The sequence below is a fragment of the Thamnophis elegans genome, chromosome 7 (assembly GCF_009769535.1).
Source record: "Thamnophis elegans isolate rThaEle1 chromosome 7, rThaEle1.pri, whole genome shotgun sequence".
Classification (NCBI taxonomy): Eukaryota; Metazoa; Chordata; class Lepidosauria; order Squamata; family Colubridae; genus Thamnophis; species Thamnophis elegans.
The window spans coordinates 55393559-55418389 of NC_045547.1; the positions used below are offsets into that span (position 1 = coordinate 55393559).

At 40.6% G+C, this 24831-nt stretch overlaps 1 protein-coding gene across 3 annotated transcripts in view; it reads right to left on the reverse strand.

Moving 5' to 3' along the window:
• Positions 1-11553: 11553 nt before the first annotated feature.
• DOCK4 (dedicator of cytokinesis 4) overlaps positions 11554-24831 on the reverse strand; it is a 387382-nt gene continuing 374104 nt past the window's right edge. For 2 of the 3 annotated variants that reach the window (XM_032221143.1, XM_032221142.1), the window contains 4 exons: positions 20089-20161; positions 19770-19877; positions 13570-13628; positions 11554-12735 (listed from right to left, as the gene is read on the reverse strand). In XM_032221143.1, coding sequence (XP_032077034.1) covers positions 12310-12735; positions 13570-13628; positions 19770-19877; positions 20089-20161 — 666 coding nt within the window. In that variant the 3' untranslated portion in view covers positions 11554-12309. The remainder of the gene's footprint in view (positions 12736-13569; positions 13629-19769; positions 19878-20088; positions 20162-24831) is intronic. The other variant, XM_032221144.1, reaches the window with a different exon arrangement.

Below are 24831 nucleotides of genomic sequence, written 5' to 3' on the forward strand. Positions count from 1 at the left end.
AAGATGTCTACACGACAGCGACCAGGAAGAAGAAATGGGTGCAACGGCAGCACCATCATTAACAGAAATGCTGGCTGATTTGAGAGTGGAGGAACCTACTGTTCGATCCAGGTGGACTTGGGGAGTGGGACAGAAAGAAGAACCTGATGAACCACTAACTGGAGTCACGAGGAGGAGGCCCAGGAAACCAGCTGCTGACTGGCATGGCTCTAAGGATGAAGACTACAAGATGTCCCAAGCCATGAAACTCTTTGAAGAGGCTTGGGGTGAACACCGAGCTCGAGAGAGTGCTGTAGATAGGGAACCGGCGGAGGAACTAGAGAGAAGGTACCCATTGCTTAGCTTAAGGGAGACTGGGGGGGGTGGCGAAGGGGGATGTGCACAATAAAACCCAGCACCGACCTCTCCCCCTGCAGCTAGAGACATTCTGAGAGCGGGGGGGCAGGTGACGCCGGATGGTTAAGCTCCCACCCTTAATCGTAAAGTATGATGGAGAACCAGCGGCTTGGGGTTGTTTATAATTCAGATCTGGAATTATATGCAAATATATGGGCCTGACCTGGACTCTGATGAAGCCAAAGTAAGAATAGTGTTAATGACCCTAGAGAAGAAAGCAGCTGACTGGATGGTCGAATTACATAATAATGACTCCCCTCTCCTGAGGAATTTTGATGACTTTATGGCAGCAATGAGGAGACGTTTTGATGACCCTCTCATCGAGCGCCGAGCTAGGCTAAAATTTACGAGCCTCAGACAGGGGAAAAGTACTCTGCCTGCATACGTACAGGAATTTGAATATGTACAAGAATTATCAGCTTATATGAGGGGATGGTCTGAAGAAGCCTTGTTAGATCAATTCGCAGATGGCTTGAACAAAGACATTTACCAGCAGTGCGTAAACAGACGAATTCCCCGCGACTTAGAACCGTGGTACGAACATGCTACAGATATTGAGGTTGATTTGGCTGGACTTCATTACAAGGAAGAGGGAGAAGCTGAGGATTCCCCTCCCCCCACTAAATCTCCCCTCCCAAAGGTGCAGAAAGGGGGAAGGGGAGATTTCACAGGCAAGCCCAAGCCCTCCACCTGCTTCCGCTGTGGGAAGGAGGGGCACCGTGCTGTGAATTGCCGAGTTAAGCTGACCCACTCCGCTCCACCCCCACCCCGGAGGGAGAAGAAACCTGAGAAGCCTCCCGGCAAGAAAAAAGAACCTGCTTTGAGAGGGGAGGAGATTTCTCGACGCTTCGAGCCAGAGGAAGAGGGAAGCAGAAGCCCCAGCTCGTCTGACGACAGTGACTATAAGGACACTGACTACTGGGTAAGTTCCTGCTCGGGATCCATGCTTATCCCAGTTGAGCTTAGAGTGCCCTCTTCTGACACAAAAGAGAAAATTCTGGCTCTTTTAGATTCTGGTTGCTCACGTTGCATTATAAGCTCTGAAATAGTTGAGAAAATGGGCTTGAAACAAAGAGCTTTAAAAATCCCAGTTGCTTTTTGCCAATTAGATGGCTCTATTGCGGGGGGCGGTCCTGCTCATTTTTCTACTGAACCCATCGAGATGTGGCTGGGAACCCAACAGGAAATGATAACTTTTATTGTGGCCCCAGGGATGGACCGGCCCCTTATTTTAGGACTCCCCTGGCTCCGTAGATGCAACCCACGCATTAACTGGAGAGATGGCTGGTTGCGGATTCGGTCTGCCACACCCCCTGAGGGGAAGATGGAGGCTTCGGAGTCTGATGACGGCCAGAGGGCAATAAAAAATTGAGGGGGAGGAAAAAATTCCGAAGGAATATTGGGACCTGAAAGATGTTTTCAGTGAGAAATCTTCTAATAAGTTGCCCCCTCATAGGGCCACAGATTGCACCATTGATATTTTACCTGGGGTGAAGCTCCCAAAACCCCAAATATATTCAATGACCCCTAGAGAAATGGACAAAATGAGGAAATTCATTGATAAAAACTTGGAAAGGGGCTTCATTGAACCAGCGAGGCCCAAGGTAGCTGCCCCAGTATTGTTCAGAGAGAAGAAAGATGGCTCCTTCAGATTATGTGTGAATTTCAAAAACTTGAACTGCATCTCTGCCCAAAAGCTCTACCCTTTACCACTAATGAAGGACATGCTAGCCCAACTGGGGAAGGGGAAGATTTTCACTAAATTGGATCTACGGGAAGCATACTATCCGGTCAGAATTAAGGAGGGAGATGAATGGAAGACTGCTTTCAACTGTCCCCTTGGTTGTTTCCAGTTTCGAGTGATGCCATTTGGCCTCCAGGGGTCTTCATGCAACTCATTAATGAGGTTTTGCATAACCATCTTTACAAAGGCGTGATGGTCTATTTAGATGATATCCTTATTTACACAGAAACACGTGAAGAACACGTAAAGCTTGTTCGCACTGTTCTGAAGAAACTCCGTGCTGCAGAACTTTATGCCAAATTGTCCAAGTGTGAATTTCATCCGGAGAGGGTTGATTACCTGGGCTATCGGATCTCCCACAAGGGGATAGAAATGGACCCAGCTAAGGTCAAAGTTGTCACCGAATGGGAGGCCCCACACATAAGTAAGCAATTGCAGAGGTTTTGGGGGTTTGCTAACTTCTATCGTCAATTTATTCCCTCGTTCACTAAGATAGCTCTCCCTATCACTAACCTCCTTAAATCGAAAGGAGGAGCTAAGCCCAAACCTAGCAAACCATTGAACTGGACTATGGAGTGTCAGGCTGTTTTCGAAAAGTTGAAACGCCTGTTTGCGGTCCTGAAACACCAAGACATGGGCGCGCCTTTTGTGGTCCAGGCTGATGCCAGTGATGTGGCGGTGGGGGCAGTTCTACTTCAAGCAAATGCCCAAGGTAAATTACAACCCTGCGCTTACACCTCTCTCAAGCTGACTGACACTGAGAGACGTTGGGCTATTTGGGAAAAGGAGGCTTTTGCTGTTCGTTGGGCTTTGATGACCTGACGCCACTTTCTAGAGGGCGCTAAACACCCTTTTGAGGTGTGGACTGACCATAAGAACTTGGAGGCATTAAAAAAAACCCAGGAAGCCAAACAGATGCGCTGGGCTCAACATTTCAATAGGTTCAATTTTACTTTGAAATACATTCCGGGAGGAAAGAATTTTATGGCTGATGCTTTGTCCAGGCTTCCGCAATACAACTGTTCAAAGCTCAGTGTGGTCCAACCTGTCATTCCCACAAGAAGTCTGGCTGCTCCTGTTGTCATTAGAAGTCAGACAACTTCAAACCTAGAGGTCATGAAAGACTTTATTTCTGACCTAAAGGGAGCCCTTACAAAGGATGAATGGTTCCAACAACACATGAATGAATGCACCATGAAAGATGGATTGGCTTGGATTGGTGCAAAATTATACGTCCCTGCGTCCATCATCCAATGGGCTCATGACTCTCGCATGGCTGGACACTTTGGATTCGTCAAAACCTTGCACCTGGTTAAGAGACAATTTTGGTGGCCTTCGTTGAAAAAAGACATTGAGTCTTACGTGGCTAGTTGTCCTGTTTGTGCCGCTGTGAAGCGCCCTCCGGGAAAACCCCAAGGATTGCTCCACGTGGTGGCTCACCCGGAGGCCCCGTGGAAGGAGATCTCTATGGATTTCATTGTTGAGCTTCCGGAGAGTCAAGGAAACACAGTAATCTGGATTGTTACTGATTTATTCTCCAAGCAAGTTCATTTCATTCCTTGCTCCAAAATCCCTTCCGCCAAATCTCTGGCTAAGATGTTCATCTCACATATATATCGCTTGCATGGGGTGCCCGACCGCATCATTTCAGATAGGGGTGTTCAGTTCACCTTCCTATTTTGGAAAGAATTCCTGAAGCGGATTGGCTCCACCCAAGGATTAAGCTCCTCCCACCATCCTCAGACTAATGGGGCCTGTGAGAGGACTAATTCTGTGCTGGAGCAATAGCTTCGTTGTTTCATCAACTACCAACAGGATGATTGGGTGGAATTGTTGCCTCATGCTGAAGTGGCTTAAAACAATTCTGTGCACAGTAGCACAGGCTTCACCACTTTCTGTGTGGTATACGGGCAAGATTTTGTGCCCATTCCGGAGATTCTTCGGGAGAAACCACAAGTGTCCTCACTCTCTGAGTGGAGTGATCGCCTTCGGGAGATGTGGCCTTTGACACACTGGGCGCTGGATGCTGCACACCGCGCACATAAGAGGCAGGCTGATAAGAAACGGCCCCATGACTATAAGGTTGGTGATCGGGTTTATTTGTCCACTAAGTTCCTTCAAACCACTCAGAAGTCAAAGAAGTTGGGGCCGAGATATGTTGGCCTGTTTCCCATTATCAAGATCATCAACCCTGTTTCCGTCCGCCTCCAATTGCCTAAGCATCTCATCCGGGTTTATCCTGTTTTTCATGTTAATCTCCTGAAACCTGAACATACTTCTCCATTGAGGACTCCTCTTCTGCCTCCGCCCGCCCCGCTTTTGATAGAAGTGTTATTAGAAGCTGTCCTGACCATCTCTCTGCGCATGTGGAGGAAGGGAGTTTCCCGCCAAGGCCAACTGTCCAGCATTCCAGCTTGATGATGTTTTTTGAAGATATATCCCACCTGACAGTTGGGTGAATTATTATTGGACTATGGAATGGGGTGCCAAGGGGAGGGGATTGAATTATACATGATATCCATTGCTTTCATGCCAATTTACCCAGACTCAGCTTTGCTTTGCTACTTATCGTTTGTAATTAGTAAAAGTACACTTAATTCTAAGAATGGAGTTGAGTGGTTTCTTTCCTGATTATTAAATGAAGCAGCACCTGACAGTAGTCTACTTTGTCAAGTAGACAAAAGGTTGCAAAAGCTGATCACATGACCCCAGGACATTCCAAACATCATAAATGTGAGTCAGCTGTCAAGCATCCAAATGTAAATCATATGACCACGGGAATGCTGCAATGGTCATAAGAATGAAAAATGGTCATAATTCACTTTTTTCAGTGCTGTTGTAACTTTGAATGGTCACTAAGCAAACTGTTGTAATTCGAGGACTACTATGTTTCCTATTGTTTGCCAAATTTTATGAATATATAACTCAAAATAACATTTCTTTCCTATCAAAATATTTTTTAAATTATTTACTATTAACTTAAGAAGAAAGAGAGGAAATGATTTTAACATTCTTAATGTCATTGTTTTTTCCTTGTTCCAAGTTCATTCGTAGAATGTTGCCATGAAATAACATGTTTTTTGTCAAACTAACCTTGTTTTGGACTTCTCTGTAAGTTGAGGTAACCAGATGTCCCGCTTTTGGTGGGACAGTCACGATTTTCTACAATTTGTCTCGCGTCCCGCATCGTTATCAAAAAGTCCCGATGTTTCATTTTTAATTTTGGCGCCTTCTCGCTCGCTCACCCGATCTCCCATTTTTGCCGCATTGCAGCTTGCTCACTCGCTCCCCCGCCCATCCGCACTAAATCTAAGCCAGCCCAGCCTGCTGCTCATTGATTAGCTGGAGTCCAGCCAATCAGTGAGCGGGCTAGGGGCGGAAAAGTGTAAGCTTCACGCTGCTTGACTTGACTCTCCATTTCGCCTTCACCTTCTTGCTGCTTCAGGTAAGCAACTCCGGTGGCGGGACTCAGGAGGCTTCGGTTGGGCGGCGGCGGCCTAGCTTTTGCAAGGAAAGGCCTTCCCTAGCGAGGCCACGGGCTGGCAGTAGCCGCTATGGCCTAGTTTTCGCAAGGGAAGGCCTTCCCTAGCGAAGCCGCAGGCTGCAGTAGCCGCCGCAGCCTAGCTTTCGCCTTCCCTAGCAAGGCCGTGGGCTGGCAGTAGCCTCCGCGGCCTAGCTTTCACCTTCCCTAGCAAGGCCACGGGCTGGCAGTAGCCGCCACGGCCTAGCTTTCACCTTCCCTAGTGAGGCCGTGGGCTGGCAGTAGCCGCAGCCTAGCTTTCCCCCCCAGCCCCCCTCTCCACACCTGCTTAGTGATCCTAGCATTGTTGTTCCTCCACAGTCCAGTCCAGTGTCTTACCTGTTCCTGCTGCCTCTCTGCCTGCCTGCTCCCTGTTGCTTCCATCCATCGCTGCGAGGATCCATCACATCGGAGTTCTGCTGATTCTGCCTGCCTGCTGGTAAGTGAGCCGGGTTTTTTTCTTTTATTTTTTTAATGTATTTTAAAACAATATTTTATTTATTGTGCATAGGATTTTTAAAAATAATTTCATTCTGTGTGGATTCTTTTTTTAAATTGTCTTAGATTATTTAAAAAAAGATTCCATCCAAAATAAATTGAAATAAACCCTTTTTTAAAATTAGTATTTTAAAATACTAGTAGTATTGTGCATAGAATTTTTAAAAATGGTTTATTTCAATTTATTTTGGATAGAATCTTTTTTTAAATAGTCAGGAGTAATTGACACTGAATTTGCACTTTTAATAATCAGGAAGCACATACTGAGTTTCTTTGAAAGAAAATCCAATAATTTAAAAATCCAATAATTTGTTTCCTAGTATAATTGGATTGCTTATTAGTAACCTATGACTATCACTAAGTGTTGTAGCTTATGATTCTTGATGAATGTATTCTATTTTATTTTTCTTTATTTACACTGAGAGCATTTTCAACGAAAACAAATTCCTTGTGTGTCCACTCACACTTGGCTAATAAACTATTCTACTCTACTCTACTCTACTCTACTCTACTCTACTCTACTCTACTCTCTATTCATTTCTATTTCAATTCTAATAAGGAGTTTAGCTTCTCTCTCTTGAAAATGTAAGCTAGCATAAGGCATTATAATGCAAGCTAGCCTTAGCTTTCAAACAGTTCATTTAGTGACCCAAGTTACAATGGCATTGAAAAAAGTGACTGATGACCATTTTTCACACTTAGCGACCATTTTTCACACTTAGCGACCGTTGCAGCATCCTCATGGTCATGTGATCAAAATTTTAATGTTTGGCAACAGATTCGTATTTATGATGTTTTCAGTGTCCTGGGGTCATGTAATCGCCTTTTGTGACATTTTGACAAAATATAAAATTTTTAATCAAGCCCCCCCCCCCCCGGGGGTCAATGGTGTCCCTCTTTACCAATCTGAAAATCTGGTCACCTTACTGTAAGTGCACATAGGCATTAACACATACCTACACTGCGATGGGGCTGATAGGCAAGTGTAGATGGTTGCAGGTGGGTCGACACGCATACCTCCCAAATCTCAACTATGTATTGTGTGGAGATATGTGTCCTGCATGCCAATTAGTTGGTCCAACTTCATGCTTTATTGTTTGAGTGTCCACTAAACATTAACGTTTGCAGAAGTATAGGTGCAACAACTTTGCAACCATTTCTGAATGACACATACTGTATGTTCCCTCATGTGCAGTGACACAGAAGTGTAACACAGCTTTCTTCTTCTCAGGATTATTGTCATTTCAATGTTCTATATAACCAAATGTTTTTTTCTGTATTTGAAATATTCTCATGCAAATTGAATTACACAGGTGATGCTCCTCTTTCACAGGATGTCAGCAAGAGGATTTTTATGAGATTTTTACAGGTATTATACTGACCAATAGATTTCTGATCTCAATTCAAAGTGCCAGTGATATGTATAAATTCCTAAATACCATGGTAACCAATCATACCAAATGATATAGCCTGTGCAGCTGGATTATTCAGAGCCCCTGCTTAAGACTCCAGTCTGACATAAAGTGCATTTGAGGAAGCAGGCCTTCTCCGTTGTACCCCGACGATACACATGATGCTCCTGATCAGTGGTGGGTTGCTACCAGTCTGCACTGGTACAGGAAATCGGGCGTACGTTTGCGTACCAGTAGAGCTGGAGGCCCCTGTACAAGTACGGTCCCTCCCCTGTCCTACCCCTGCTCACTCTTCCCACCCACCCAGTTGCCGCTTGCTTCCTCTCTTGTCCCGCCTGTCCGCACCGTGCTTGCCCCGCCCACCCACTTCTTTTTGCCCGAGCAGAGGACTTGGCTGTTAGAAGAAGCACCCCCATGCTTTGTTCTCTTTGACAACCGCCTCGTTTGCAATGGAGTGGGGAGAAATCCATGCATTAGAGGGGGGAGAAGGCCATCCCTAGCAGAAACTCGGCTTTCTCCCCACCCCACTACAAACAAGGCGGCTGTCAAAGAGAACAAAGCTGCTGTTTTGGGCCAAGAATGACACTTCTGAGGGGGTCTCCCCGGATGGCACATGAGGTTGCCTCGCCCCCTTCTGCCCCATGAAAAAAAAAAAAGAGCAGCTCCTGACGCTGCTCAGCCTGAAATATGAGGATCGTGGAGGAAAATGTTTTCAGGCCGAGAAGCAGCAGCGTAGAAAGTGCAGACCTCCTAAACTCTGGGAAGTGGCTGCCAGCGGTGCTCTCAGGGCAAAGACATTGTGAGTGGAGAAGCCTTGGCCCACTCAGGAGCAGCCAAGAGCTTGCCACCCCCTCTTACACCCACCAAACCTCCTCCCACCACAGATGCAAGAATCATGGAGGAAAGAGCTTTTAGGTGGCAGCACCTTCCGCACACACTGTTTTTGGAATTGGGGAGGGGATCCTCCGCCTGAAAATGCTTTCCTCCATGATCATCACTTTTCAGGTGGCAGATCTCACCAGGGGAAAAGAGAAGGCGTGTCTGTGGTGGGAGGAGGCTTGGCAGGTGTCAGAGGGGCGACGAACGCTTGGAGGCTCCTAAGGGGGCCAAGGTTTCTCCACTTGCAATGTCTTCACCCTGAGAGCATTGCTGGCAGTCGCTTCCCACAGCTCACGAGGTCTGCTGCTTCTCAGCCTGAAAATGCTTTCCTCCACGATCCACATATTTCAGGCTGAGCAGTGTCAGCAGGAAGAGAGTGAGAGTGGAGCTGCTCTTTTTCCACGCGGGGCAGAAGGATGTGAGGCAGTCTCAGGTGCCATCCGGGGAGAGCCCCTCAGAGGTGTCGCTTCTTGGCCTGAAACAGCAGCGGGGAAGGAGTGTCTGGCAAGAGCCCCGCCACTGAGCTGAATTCACCAAAAGCGGCACCAACAGCAATGGGACATGCTCGAGGAAGGGAGAGCCAGAACTGTCTGAATTGTGCTTCAGTTGCTGTCACCGCTTCTGCTGCTACTGCAGCCACCAGAGACTCCTTCCTCACTTTGTTTCGGGCCAACAAGCAACACCTCTGAGGGTCCCTGGATGGCATCTGAGGCCACCTTGCCTCCTTCTGGCCTGCAGAAAAAAATAGCAGCTCCCCTTTCCCTTTCCTCAGCCTACACTATTCAGGGGGTGGGGGAAAGTGCCCCTTGGCTACTCCTCCAGGAGGACCACTGCGTATCCTCCAGGGGTGGGAGGTTGAAGGGGTGACCGCAGGTGAAGAGAGTCGATGGGTTTTGGCAGCATGAGAGAAAGACTTCAAAGTCAGTGGAGGTGATGTGTGGCTGGTGTGTCTTGTTATGACTTTCCCCGGGTGCAAAATGCTTTAAAAATAAAGTTTTAGGTTAGCGGGGGTGGGGGGGTGTTAAAGGTTGAGGTGTGTGTGGGGGGGGGAGAGAGAAAGAAAGAAAAAGAGGAAGAGAGAAAGAAAGAGGAAGGGAGGGAGGGAGAGAGGGAGGAAAGAGAAAGACAAGGATAGAAAGGGAAAGAAAAAGAAGGAAAGAAAGAAGGAAGGAAAGGAAGAAAAATTTGGTTGCTAAGCAAGAGTGTTGTTAAATGAGTTTCACCACATTTTACAAGTTGGCCACAGCCACTCAGTCACATGACCACCTAGCCCACAAAATAGGCCACACCCACAGAATAAGTAGTAAAAAAATTGAAATCCACCACTGTTCCTGATCTTCAAATGCTATATACATATAGATTTTCAATTATTTCACTTAGTGACAATAGTAACAGCCTACTGATTTTATGTGGTTTTCTTCTTGTTATTTATTGCACTCTTGGATAGAGTTTATCACCAAGAGTCATTTGACTAGTATATCATGAAAATGTTAATAAATAACATAAATTATGGAATTGTACTGTGATGGAGAGAGAGAATAAAACAAAAGATATTAAGTTTTATCTTTGCTTCTTAAAATCATATATGAAGCCTAATCAAAAATAAGTGTCTATTTTAATTTCCTCACAAATGTATTTTAATGCACCACTCAGCAGAAAATAAAACTGGACAATGAATTTCAATGAATTTTATTTTGTATTTATGGTTTCTCAACAATCAATATAATTATCTGTAAATAAACTACATTAAAATGTTTTGCTGCTAAGCAGGCATCAGTAATAACGTGCACATGAGTAAAAACTTTGCTTACTCTCAAATATATTTTTAAAATGAACAAGCAGCAAATAATACTGATTCAGTCTAAGCTGAAACACCAGGCAAACACAGATTTAATTCTAAATACAATATAGGAAGGGATCAAAATGGATCTATTATCCAGTTTGTGATAGTTTATTTAAATTACAATATATTTTATAAGCATAAATATGTAGCTAATGACTCCAAAAATGTAGTTATGCAGACACAAAAAATATTATGACCAAGCAAATTCAGAAATCTCAGGCCTCAAAATTAGCAACCTACAAACCTACATTTTATGTCCTTTTTCAAGTTGTAAACACTTTTGATAAGCAAAGGTGTTTCAACATATATTAATATATTTTGACATTCAAAGTTGTAGAATCAATATGGCAGAATTATTGTTAAAAACACATATCTACAAATATTATTCCCTGTATTCCTGTTCCCCCAATTACACAAAGTATTTGGCATAATTATAACAATCTTACTGCATACACAACCATTTGTTTTCCTTCCCCAAACATTATTGTACTTCTTATTAAAATTAATCAGTTATGTACAAAAATACTTGAACATTTATTATATAAAATTTCTATAGCTACCATTAATAGCATATACCTACTGGGAGTTTCTCATTGAGGGAATATAAAAAGTGTTCAATAATATTTCAGTTAAATTATCAACAAAATAAACTGATAAAATCAATCCAAATTTCCCAACAAAACAGGGAGGTAACTTTAATGGTATAATTGAAAAGTGCAGACCACATGATATCAATCAAATACTACAAACAGTAAGTTTTGTGTGGGGGATAAGAAATGGAAAAATTGCCTGTACATTTGTTTTTATGTTTAGTCTGTACAGTTGTAGAACTAAATGTGAGCTTTCAAAAACACAGGAGCTTTCTAGCAAAATGCCAGTTACGGCTCCATGTGGGATGAGTAAGAGCACTTTCAGAGAAAACATTTTGCAGGATAGGGGTTGAAATCTGGATTACTTTTAGTTGCCAACAAGTTTTCAATCTGTGCCCTAAAATCCCCTCTCTTTCCACCATCTAAACCATTATCCCTTAAATTATTTTCTCTACTTTTTTGCAGTGGAATATAGAGCAACAGAATGGAAGAACTTTCATTCAGAAGATTTATATATAATAATAACAAGGCTGAATCTTGTCTTTAAAAATCTGCTACTTCAATTAATTATACTTGTGAATAGCCTCATTCTCCTGAACATTTGCTTGAACTCAATTGCTTTCAGTGTTTTCATCTTAAGATTCTGACAGTGTTTTTTTTTTCTTGATTCACATTTAAAATGACTTATTCATTTTGGCCATTAAAATAATCTGAGAAGTTAGTTTCTGTGTCTTACATCAATGATCTTAAAAAAAATAACTGTACATATTGGCTACATTTTCTATAATACAATAATTATTAACATTTATTATCTTCATGGAACTGTAAATTGCACCTATCTAAAATAAAATAAAATGGAAGGGGGCAAATTCTACACGCATGTAAAATAACTAACCACTATCAGAATGCTAGAAAAAAGATATGTAAGAAACAAGTTCCAACAACATACATACAAATATTGAATAAAACACAATAACATGTCAGTAGAAAGAAACCAACCCAAACTTTTCCCCCCTAGAAATTCAGCTACAACATCTTTGTAATAGAACCTTTTCCAGTGCAATATGATTACAAACCACAAGAGCTTTATTGGATTCATTAGCTTCAAATCAAATTTTATTGTCAGAAAGTACACTGTTGCACTAATATAAGGCTTTCAAGGGAAAGTATGCCTTGATGTTGTTTGAACAGCTAGGTTCCAGGTTCAAATTTATATGCAGAATCTCATTTGCTGTTTGCTATGCTAAATATAGAATTTTCAGTCTCATTGCCTCTAGTTTCTGGCTTTTTAAGCTAGTACTTAGTTAAGTACTTAAAGTTGAGCAGTTTTTTAAAATAAACAGGAAGATATGTGAAGAATATTAAAGTGCCTATATTAGTTATGTTTTTCATTTAAGTAATCCAAAAAATGACTTTTTGACTTTTATTTATAACTGAGATACTTTTCGTGGAAGAGGCCTGGGTCGAGGCACCTGTTCTGTTCTCTTGCTGCGGTGCTCCAAATTGCTTGGTCTGACCAACAGAGGTTTTGGGGGTAATGCTGGTGGATCTGTAGAAATGGGAATGGAAAGGCTGTGAGGTAGTGGGACAGGACGCCTAAGAGTCCGCTCATAAACACTATAAGGTGGAGGAGTCTTGCTCTCTTTTCTTATTGGCTCTTCGGAAATGTTGCAATTAGAAAGAGGAACTGGATGTTCATTGATGTGAGTTTCAAAACCAGATGTTTCAGATGTGCTACATCGACTAAGTGAAGAAATGCCACTGCTGTAACTTCCAGACAAGACTGGAGAGTTGGAAATGAGCCCGGACGAATGGTAGTCCATAGGAGATGATGAAAATGATTGTACAGAAGCCTGAGTTTAGAAAAGAAAAAATTAGTCTGGAAATAGAAAGAAGAAATTAGGAGAGAAAAGGAAGTAGAGGAACATGCCTTTATATTAGTTCTGGGTCCCTGTTATTGTCCATGTTGTAAAAATACTTATTGTTATAACCTAAGAGTTTTGTGGTTTGAACATCAAAAATTGAATGGTGCTTATTCATTAATACTGTAAAACCTTGAATTACTGTGGTTCTATCTACTTTTAAATTACAATCGCCCAATCTATATTTGTTTTTATTTAGTGTATCAGATCACATAAAGCCAATATAGTAGACAAGTGAACTATGCAATATTGGTGGTGCCTTCAAAAGAGGGAGGGAGAGGGAGAAAGAGGGAGGGAGGGAGGGAGACAAAAATTCAACAACCTATGAATGTTGGGAGGAATCATAACCCAAATAATTTGAAAGAGTCCCTGTTGCTCAACAAGGAGAATTTAATATATCTTGAACAGCAATCGTCTATTGTGAATGCTCCTGGAATTGCATGGATATGCTTTTATGTTATAGGATATAGTGAGAGAAATTAAAATGAAGAAATTAATCTCTTTATATTCATTCCAATTTGTGACCACTGTCTCCTGAATGTATTCAGCATATTGTCCTTTATGGAACTTTACACGATTTGTTCATTTATCAGAACAAAAATGACTAAAAAGCTTAGTTTTTTATTCCCATCACACAACACAAATTGGAAAGGCATAAAATACACATTTATGTTTTCAAGGTGAAAAGTCAGTCACAATTAATGTAAATTATGAGAAATAAACAATGCAGTTCTGCTTCTAAATGTATTGAAAACAGAACAGTACCTTCATTGGAGATCTTCCAGTAGAAGGGGAAACTGAGGTTAGGTGTCGAACTGGCGATGCTGTGGAGAAAATCATTTTCACATGAATTTAACATAGAGTAAGTGAGGAGTGTGATGGCTTGATAGAAATGAACAGCTTAGCCAAAATGAAGAAAAATGTGTGTGAGAGGAGAGAGGAAGGAAAAAATGCACATGCATTTTACACTGAGAGAGATTTATGAAATACATATCTATAATATGTTGATAAAGATGCAGATTGTAAAATTGCAACAGGATTAAAAACAGAGCCAGACATATGGACCTTAGATAAAAAACATAGAGCTTGCCATTAAACCACCAACAGTTGGCTCAAAGAAAATCTTCTGGACAAAATAAGTACTGAAAATACTTTATAACAATAGAAATTTTATAAGAAGATGAACATGAACTGAGAGTATCCAGTAGAAGGAATATCTCTATTGGGAGATCTTGGTTAACCACATAAGTTTGGTCCATTCACTTCTCTCTCATATAAATCTCAAGTAAGAAATGGTTTGAATTAACACACAGTTAAAAAAATTTACCAGTGGAAATTACTTCAGTACTGCAATATTTTAGAAGGTTGAAAAACAGTAATCAGAGGTTATATTTCCATCTTCTCATAAAACCCAAAATACATACATTTGGAAATGTCTTTCCTGCAGATGAGAAGCTGGTAACAGAACTATAATTAAAAGGGTCATTGTAAAATCAATTATTATAAGGTCTTCTCATTTCTCTAAAGAAGCTTGGACCATCAGGCCTATTAAAAATTAAATGGTAGTGGCTTTGCCACCCACTTGCTCAAATTCATAGCAAAATAATAACATCTCAAAGCACTCTTCTCAATCTCTCCCTCATTTTACTCTTCATGGTAGGCAAAGCCAAAAGTATAGCAAACACAATATTTATTAGGAATGGCAGATCAACTATGCGGATGACACAGCAGTGGCGGGGCTTATCTGGGATGCAATGAAGATTATTTTTTTTTCTTTTTTTCTTTTTTTGTATTAAATGTTTTATTCATTTTCATTTTCAATTTTGTACATTCACTTATATACGGGATATTTGCAATAATAATAATATAATAGTAAGAAAGAAAAAAAACCCAACCTAAACACAACTCATAAACCCAACCTATTGCTTTCATACACCCCTTCTTCTCCCCCTCCAACTTTCCTTTCTCCCTCCAACGATCACCCCTCCTACTTCCCTTTCCCCTCCTATCTTCCTTTCTCGCCTTCCTCACCCTCCTTCCCCTCTCATCCTCCTTACATTCCCCTCTTCCTCCCTCCTTACTTCTCCCTCTTCCTTTCCTCTACTTCTCACTATGGTGCATTTCTCTATTCCTTACGCCAAAAAGAAAAAAGAAAGGAAAAAAGCAATAAGAAAAAAAAAGAGAAAAATAAAAAGAAAAGATAAGGAACAACAGTATACAAGTGTATTCTTCTTATTCTATATATTGAAACTATATCTCCACCCACCCACCCACCCCCAATGAACCCCCCTCCCTAACCCCCTCTGACTTCCCAGGTCACACACCCGGCACAGTTCAGTACCATTCACCTTCAAAATATCTTATTAACAATAATAATGAAAATAAAATAAAAAGAACACTCCGAAAAAGAAAAAAAAGAAAAACAAAAAAGTAAATAAAAAAAAAATTGAAAAATCTTTTGCATTATGCTCAGCCTCCCATCATTCTTAAAATTTAAACAGTGTGAATCATTCCATTTATATTTTGTCCTCGTCCCTTACTTCTTTGATATTTACCCCCATCTTCCTGTAGACTCTCCAGATAGCCTTTCTTAACCTTATATTCAAATATTAGTTTATACAAAAATCAATTTATCTTCATACTTTCGCTACTCATCTTCCTATCCTTCGTTTCACGTCTCCATTCCTCCCAAGCCCAAATTGCATAAGATTAGGATCTCGCTCTTCACTTTAAAATCCTGAGCTTTTTATGTTATACTTCAGACATGTAAATTCGTAAAATGTGTGCCCAAAATCCATACCAGTTCGTTCAATCCCAAGATCCCTTCATCAATATCCCGCTCCACCTTCCTTTCTGCCCCACTCTTCCCAACTCCATTCATCCCAAACCGCAATTCAAATAAATCTTAGTCCCCACTTTCCTCACAGAAAACACTTCATGCGCAGTTTGGATTGAAATTCAAATAAGTCTTGTAAAAGTCCCGTATAATATCTGTCTAGAATAAGCAATGCTTCTTTCCATTCCTCATCAGTACACAGCTTTACCATTTCATACCAAACAGAAATCCTAAAGTTTTAATCAGTCCAAAAGCTTAGAAAGTATTTTAAAGACGTCGCTGGGTCTATATTCTTTACTCTTCTGCCCTTCCGGAAAGAAAAGGCAACCCTCTGCCTTATAACCACGTGTCCCGCTGCTTTGAAAATATGACTGAATCCTCAGTTTCCGCTCTTCTGCCTCTCCAGTAGGGGGAGAACAACTCCCTCCTTCTTGTAACCAAGTGACTTGCTGCTTATCTTTCCTTCACCTTGTCCTTCCGCGTTTCCAAGTGAGTCAGGAAGCCCCGCCTTCAGAGTTTTATAATAAAAGTCCCGAGCTTCCGAAACAGAATTAATACGAAATCTTTGATTTTCAAATGTAACTGTGATTCCAACTGGAGCTTCCCATTTATACTTTATTTGACGATTTCTAAGTTCTTGGGTTAAAAAAGTATAACCTCTCCTTGCTTGCAGCATCTGGAGCGGGATCTCTTTAAAGACAAACAAATCATGGCCATCTATTCGGAGCCTGTTATTGTAAAATTTTTGAGTAATCGCATTTCTGGATTCTCTTGTGAAAAAGTATATAATTATGTCTCTTGGAAGCTGTCGTTGCTCTGCTACACGCGAATTCTGGCGATAGATTTTTCGAATATTCCAATCAAAATTGAGTCCCGGACCTCCCACCGCTTGGCTGAAAGCTTCTACAAACGTCTGTTTCAAGTTCTCTCCTTTCTTTTCGGGCAGTCCTCTAACTCTTATTGCAGACGCCTTTCTGTTATAATTTATCATTGTAAGTTGTGTTTGAGTATCTGTAATCTCTTGTTGTAATGCTTGGATATTAGAAGTCAAATTAAAATTAGCCCCCTCCAAAGTTTCCAATTTCGTCTCCATTTCTTCAATATAATCTGTTAAAGTAGACGTGACTTCAAACATATTCGCATTTATCTGGGCAATTTTGGTCTGTATTTTATCGCATAAATCCAACACAAATTCTTTAATTTCTTTTCTAAAGTCATTAATTATTTGAAAGAGAAGCTCCTGTGTCAAAGAATCTCCAGTAGATGGCGTAGGAGACAAAGGCAGCGATTTGGTAACAAGTTCTTTAAGCACGAGGGGGGAGGATTTTTTTTGCCTGTTTAGACCTGGGAGACATTATAGATAAAATCTGAGAATAGACAGATAAACAGTGTCTTCAGCTGGTCAGTTCTCCATAAATTATTTGTAGATTTTGCTCATTAATGAGTAGCAGTCTCCGGGGAAATAAAGCCAGTTAATTACGTCTTCAATCACCAACACAGTAAAAACGCCATTTTGTATCCCAATTGCGCAGAGAAGTTCAAAGGAAGAACAAGGCTGGTGTTTAGATAGTTAAAAAAAAAAAACACATCACAGAAGTGAGACCCGCTCGTATTATCTTAAAAACAATTTATCATTGTCCTGAGTGTGGGAGTCGGCTGTCTAGGGCTGCAAAAAGGCAGCTGCGAAGAACTGGCTGGAGATAAGAGCTCAGTTACGCTGGGTCTATTCTCTGTTCGCAGCCCAAAAAAAAAAGGAAAAGGGCTGTGAACTACGAATAAATCCTAACACCTGAGCTTCTGCCTGTCCCTTTCTGCCAGAAAGGGATGATATCTATTGATCTTAATTAGATATACAGACCAGTACTCTAAGAGGGGCTCCGTTGAGCTCCTCGGCGACAGGCTCCTCCCACAGGAAGTCCGCAATGAAGATTATTATAGGGAAGAGGTGAAAGCTCTCCTGGAGTGATGCAATAAAAATAACCTGGTTTTGAATGTTAACAAAACAAAGGAGATCACTGTTGGTTTTAGAAAGAGCCAGCATAGTCATACTCCACTTTGTATCAAGGCTGTAGCTGTGGAGATGGTTAATAGTATCTGGGGGTGCATATAATTAACAATCCTACTTAGTCTCTTCATGTTATCTTTAGTGAAACTGCAAACCAGTGTTTGCATTTCCTGTGTTGGATGAGGAAAGCACTTCTTTCTCTTTCTGTTCTGGCCACTTTTTACAGAAGCACGATTGAGAGCATTTTAACAAACTGTATCACTGTTTGGTTTGATGGCAGCAGTGCCTCAGATAGAAGGTCCATACAGAGAATGGTAAGGACAACTGAGAAGATTATAGGAAACTTGCTTCCCATTACTCATGATACTGCTTATAAGCTAGAGGTGACATTCAATTTTTTTCTCTACCGGTTCTGTGGGTGTGGCTTGGTGGTGGTGGTCCTATAACTGGGTGGGCGATGGCTAACTCGATGTTGCTCACGCCCATGCCCATTCAGTTACAGGAACACCCCCCCCCCCCCGCCAAGCAACACCCACAGAACCTGGTAGGAAAAAATGTGTGTATGAGCACAAGAAGGGCTCATAGTGAATGCTGTGGCAGAGAGAATCTGAACTTCTTTCCCTCCATTCACAACAGAGCTGCTGCTCCCTTTATGGTCCCACCCAGGCCCCCCTCTCTCTCGAGGGTTGAAGTACCTTAAAGGGACAGGCTGCAGCAGCTGCGTTGTGAATGGAGAGAGAAAAGTTCGGATTCTCTTTATCACAGAATTGAACATTAAATGCAGCAGAAAGAATCCATATGTTTCCCCCTCCATTCACAGCACAGCTACTGTTCTCTTTATGGTCCCCCTCAGCCTGATCTCTCCCAGGGACTACCTTAATGGGACAGGCTGCAGCAGTTCCACTGTGGAGAGGGAAACGTTCAGATTGGGTGGGCGGGTCGAGCAGCCAGAAGAGGTGAGCGGCGACCGGGCAGGTGACTGGGCAGGCGTGGGTAATGCCAACTAGGGGTGATTTCTACTGGTTCAGGGAACCAATTCAAATCGTCCCTACCAGTTCGCCCAATCCAGTTTGATCCAGTCAAATTTCACCACTGTTATAAGTGCTATGTGCTTAGTGCTCAAAGCATTGTTAGAGACTCTACATATCCATTTCATGGTCTATTCTGTTGTTTTATAAACTCATAGTATTCTTTTTTTTGTGTGTGTGCCACAAACTGTATATGTATACATTCGAATTAGACTGTGATGTTTCTCTGTCATATATGTGTATTTATATGGGTATTAGCATAATGGTTATCTTTTGAGAGATGAATGTTATGAAATTTCATTTTAATGTATGCTGATTAGTGATAAAGTGGCAATAAAGATTTCTATTCTATTCTATTCCAAATAAAATTGCACAATCTAGGGTTCAGAAATCCATTCAAAGCCTCTTCGAGAGGTTATCACAAAACTGTAATTTTTAAATGTGGCAGAAAAGAAAGATACTACAAATCTGGGAAATAATTAAATTCATTGTATTTATTCACTTCTTGAATTTTGTTGTGATTGTTTATATTTACTGTTCACTATTTGATTGCAAGTCCCTCCAAGGTTGTTGAAAAGTTTTCTGGAAGTGGCTTGACATTACCTGCTTCCTAAGGCTAAGATAGAGTGACTGGACCAAAGTCTCCCAGCTGGTTTTGTGGTTAAGGCAAGACTAGAATTCAGTATACCAATTTCTAACCTGGTAGTTTAACCATTACACCAAACTATTCTGTTGCTCATGGTATGCAGAAACATGAACTAAGGACCATTACAGATAAAGCTCCACACCAAAAGTTGTGCCTTCTCTTTATTCCAGAATTTAGGAATGTAACTTTTCTTGCTTTGTTGTTTCAATATTCAACATTAGTTGTCTTCCTCAATGTTCGTTCCACTTGCAGCATTTTCTCCAAAATATTTTTTTCCTTTCTATGGTCCCTTGATCCTCCTGGCTGATTTACTGTTCCTGTTCTAAAATGATCTTGTATTCTTCTGGTATGTAATAGGAACCCAAAACACATCCAGGCAGAATCGAGCTTTAGGTACAACATGCATAGAACTAGTTGTATTAAAAAAAAAGACTAATAAAGTAGACATACCAGTGGGACGAGGTGGCACAGGAGGAGACATGAGTTTTCCACTCTCTGACATGTTTTTGGCTTCTTTCCCATTGTCTAGGCTCCAACTGCTAGGAGTGCTAGTTACAGCTGTTAAAGCCATAACAACACAGATATTAATTGTTAAAACTTTTGAGAATTACCAAATATCAGAAATATATCCAGCATATTTGAGATCAGTTACATATGTTTGGTATTTGAGATACAATATCAATAAATACAGATTTAAATTTGTTTGATAACTCTCTTTTGTACTTTACAAAAATATATGGTAGCATATTAAAATAAATGATAGGCTTACCTTTCTCAGGGGCAGACAAACTAGGGTCACTTCGAGGCAAAGCACCATCACCGTTATGATTGAACCCAATTCTCTAAAATTTCAGAATAGTGTATTTTTATCATAGTGAATTTCAGTTACAGGTATAGAAACAAGAAAAGATTAGCTATTTCAGCAGAAATGTCTCTTCAGAAGGAAAAATACAAGAGAGAGAGTCTCATTAGACATAGGAAATGAAATGTTTTAAGGGGACTGGTATTCATTCAAGTTTAACCACAAGAATACAGAGACTTTAAAGATGGCACTCCTGAAAAAAAATCACCTTTTTCCCTTTCTTCAAGAGGACTGAATGTGGATGTATCTTGATTTACAAGTCATGCAGCACTACATGACTCAAAGTAAAATGATTTTTTCTAAGTGCTCAACAAAACTTGATGCTTCCTTGACAGCTTACAGCAAGACTCATACTGAGTTAATTAATTTTACTACCTTCTTTTAAAATTGTTTCATAGACATATCTGAAAAACAAATTACCAATTTAAGCCAAGTGTATTAAGGAAACAAAAAATTTGGATGTGTTAAAAAATAAAATTTAGCAGAAAGAAGAAGGAAGAATGCTGAGAGTCTATTACACATTAATTGGTTGCATATGCTAAACTACCCACCCAGGACACTAACTATGAATGCAGTTACTCAAGAGTTGACAAATCATATGCAACATTCACAAGAATACAATGTAACAGATTTTCAGCCAAGGAACTGAAGTCAGTGATAAAATGATAGAAGCAAACCAACATGTAAAATTGTGAGATACCTGAAGCAAGTAATATATTTAGAATAGAATAGAGCTGGAAGGGATCTTGGAGGTCTTCTAGTCCAGCCCACTGCTCTGGCAGGAGACCCTATACCCGTGATGGCAAACCTATGGCAACATGCCAGACGTGGCACATAGCGCCCTCTCTGTGGGCAAATGAGCCATCATCCTAGTTCAACTTCACTATGCATGTGCCCATGCCTCCCACTGCCAACTTGTCTTCAGGTCTCTGACAGCATGCACAGGGGAGGGACACGTGCGGGGGGGCTGCGTGCACATGCGCAGGGGGCACAGCACATGCAGTGGCCACACACGGGGGTCATGTGTATGCACAGGGGGCAGGGCACATGCACGGGGCCGCATGTGCATTGCGCTTTGGGAGTTCAGGTGCACGCATTTGTGCATGTGCGCACACTTTGGGCATTTGGTCCAGAAAAGGTTAGCCACCACTGCCCTATACCATTTCAGACAAGTGGCTGACCAGTCTCTTCTTAAAAACCTCCAGTGATGGTGCCCACGATTTCTGAAGGCAATCTGTTTCACTGGTTAATTGTCCTCAGTGTCAGTACATTTTTCCTTAATTCCAGGTTGCTTCTCTTTTTCATTATTTTCCAACCATTGTTTCTTATCCTGCCCTCCCTCTCGAGAACAATTTTAGAGACCCTTCTTCTTTATGGCAGTCCCTCAAATACTGGACTATTGCTATCATATCACCCCTAGTTCTTCTTTTCTTTAGACTAGCCAAACCCAAATTCTGCAATAATTCTTCATATCTTTTAGTCTCCAGGCCTTTAATTATGTTACTTACTCTTCTCTGAACTTTTTCCAAAGTCTCAACATCCTTTTTGTAGTGTGGTGACAAAAATTGGTTGTAGTATTCCAGGTGTGGACTTACTAGAGCTTTATAAAGAGGCACAAATAGTTCACATGATTTTGATTCTATGCCTCTGTTTATACAACCCATGATTGTATTAGCTTTTTTGGCTACTGCTGCAGACTGCTGGCTCATATTCAAGTGATATTCACTAGGACACCCAGATCCCTCTCACAACTACTCTTTTTGAGCCACATCTCACCTAATTTTGCTTATACCTTTGATTTTTCCTGCCTAAACATAAAATTTTAGCTTTTTTCCACATTAAAATTCATTTTGTTGGATAAGGCCCATTGTTCAAGTTTGTCAATATATTTTTGGAACTTGTCTTCTGGGGTGTTTGCTGTTCTTGCCAGTTTAATGTCATCTGCAAATTTGATGAATTCCCCTTCTATTCCCTCATCAAAGTCATTTATGAAGATATTGAAGAGTACACGGCCTAAGATGGAACCTTGTGATACCCCACTGCTTACTTCCCTCCATGTAGATGTAGTACCATTAAGGACTACTTGTTGAGTACAATTTGTCAGCCAGCTACAAATCCATCTGGTGGTGATGTTGTCTATTTTCTAGCACCATGAAGTAGGTTGTGGTGTAATTTGTCAAATGCCTTACTGAAATCTAAGTATGCTATGTCCACAGCATTTTGTTGGTCTACTAATTTAGTTACTTTATCAAAGAATGAAATAAGATTGGTTTGGCATGATTTGTTTTTGACAAACCTGTACTGGCTGCTAGTTATAACTTTACTTGTTTCTAGTTGTTTGCGGATCTATTTATGAGAAAGCAACATATTTATATATTTATGAACTCATGCTGTACTAAGGAGAAAGTAAAAGATGTGATAAGTACCCCAAAATGCATAATTTCACCACAAGGAGAAGACATGCAGGGTTTCAGTATAGAGAATAAGCTTAAGACAGATCTTGATGATTCAGACAACTTACCATTTAAAAAAATTAATTATGGTTGGTCACACAGTTAACCAGATATTCAGACTGGATTTGGCATTTTGTCTACTTATCCAGGCCTTCCCAAGAACCTGGGATAGGTACACGTTGTTGTTTAATAATATTAAAGTATTGTCACAGGATGTAAGCGGTTTCAAGTGAAGCTTTTGCAACTGACTGCTGGTAATGCGAATTCTGTTCAAGTAGTGCTTCAGATGTTTTGGAAGCAACTAATGTTATTGGTACTACTTTTGCTTTCTTTTGCTGCAGCTGTTTTACTTCTATTTGCAGGTCTTTATATGTTGTGATTTTTTTCTACTTCTTTCTCTTCTGCTATCTTGAGGTATTGCAATGTCCACTACCAAGACTTTTTTCTCTTTCTTATTAACACTTTCCTTTCTATTTCCCCCTTTATCCTACATCTTCCCCCTTATCTTTTCCTACTTTCATTTTCTTTTGTATTTTATATCCTGATAAACTTTATAAAAATTTGCAAAAAAAAACCCAAACCCAAACAGTTGTTGTATGTGGATATACTTGTCTATTTGAATTTTAAGATGTGTGGCAGATGCTTGTTGATTTGAAACCTAAAGATCCACAGCCCTTTAGCTTCTTCATTTTCTATTATTTTTCCTGTTTTGGGGTCCCACTAGTTCCTGCTTGCAAGAAAGACATACTTCTTGCAAATATTCCAGCACTCCATTATAGCTACTTTGTCATGCTGTTGTTTGTAGTCAGTCTGTGATCTTTTTACAGTACTAACTTAGGATCCACTGTTCTTTCAGCTTGTTTGGGGAGATGATATTTGCTGTCTGGTGCTGTCTTCTCAATTTTGGCTTTATGTGCATTTCTTCTGTCTTTTGCAGCCAGAATTTCTCTTTTTCTCTCTTTCTTCAAGTTTACTGTTCTTAGCCATTGCCAAATCTTGTTATTCTCTTTGCTTGTTAATTTTTTTAATGTATTGGCCATGTCTTTTTCCTATTCTTTGTTTGATGTTTCGTATATGCCAGATTATTGTTATTGTTGTTGTTGGTCACACCATCAGCCAACAACATCTGTTTATCCCAAGTCCTTTGGAAGGACTCAGTAGGTGCATACAAATGCCAAATCCAGTCTCAATATCTTGCTGTGTGTCATGAACCATAATAAGAATAAGTTTTCCTGATTAGCCATACTCAATAGAAACTAAATATAACATCCCAGCACAAGAATTCAGAGCCTAATTAAATCATACAATATAATATATGGCATCTGGGCAACTAACCTATGCCACACTAGCCCACTCTTACATATTTACCCTAAAGAAAAGCTGTGATGTGATTTGATCCTTGTTTTGTGACATGAAAAGTACAATAAATGGTAAGTATGGAAAAAATGAGTTTGATGGATATACTATTCCTGATTCAAACACAAAAAATGCTGACAGGACGGATCTGTGGCCAAGTCTTGCTTACCATTTTAGCAATGACTTATCTATTTTCTCCCCATAGTGACGTAACCACATTGATCTAGTACCAGAACTCTCAGAAAACTATATTTCCAACCAACATCTATGCCATCCCTAACAAAGATATATGCAATTTCAATTGTGTCCATACCCAAAAGACCCCATTCAATTGCTGTTTTTCAAGAAAGGGACTTCATCTAAATCATCCTCATCTCTTACATTTACTTTAAGATAGTAAGGGGAAAATGAACCATTCAAGGCTTCATTCATAATGCTTTTTATGAGAAAAATATTTTTTAATATTTATCCTGCTACTGAGGATGTTGACACATTGAGGATTTTTTTCTGCTGAATGAGCCTGTGGAAGAGCAGCTTCTGGGCCTACCTGCTCTTCAGACTCTCTTGGTGAATTGCTGATGCATTGCAGAATGGAACCTTCATTCCACTTGGCAAAGAATTTGTAGGCTAGGAACAAAAGTGACACAGACTTTGTGTGGCATGTCTTAAAAAGCCACCATATAGAGATTTTTCTGTGCTGTTTCCTGTTCTAGCTGAGGATGGTAGAAAAATTCAGGAAGAATTTGGAATTAGTATTTGCCAAGACATAACTGTTACTGAGTAAAATCAATTACTGTGACATGTTAAGACTGTAAGTAATGATGTAATAAAGCCACAAAGC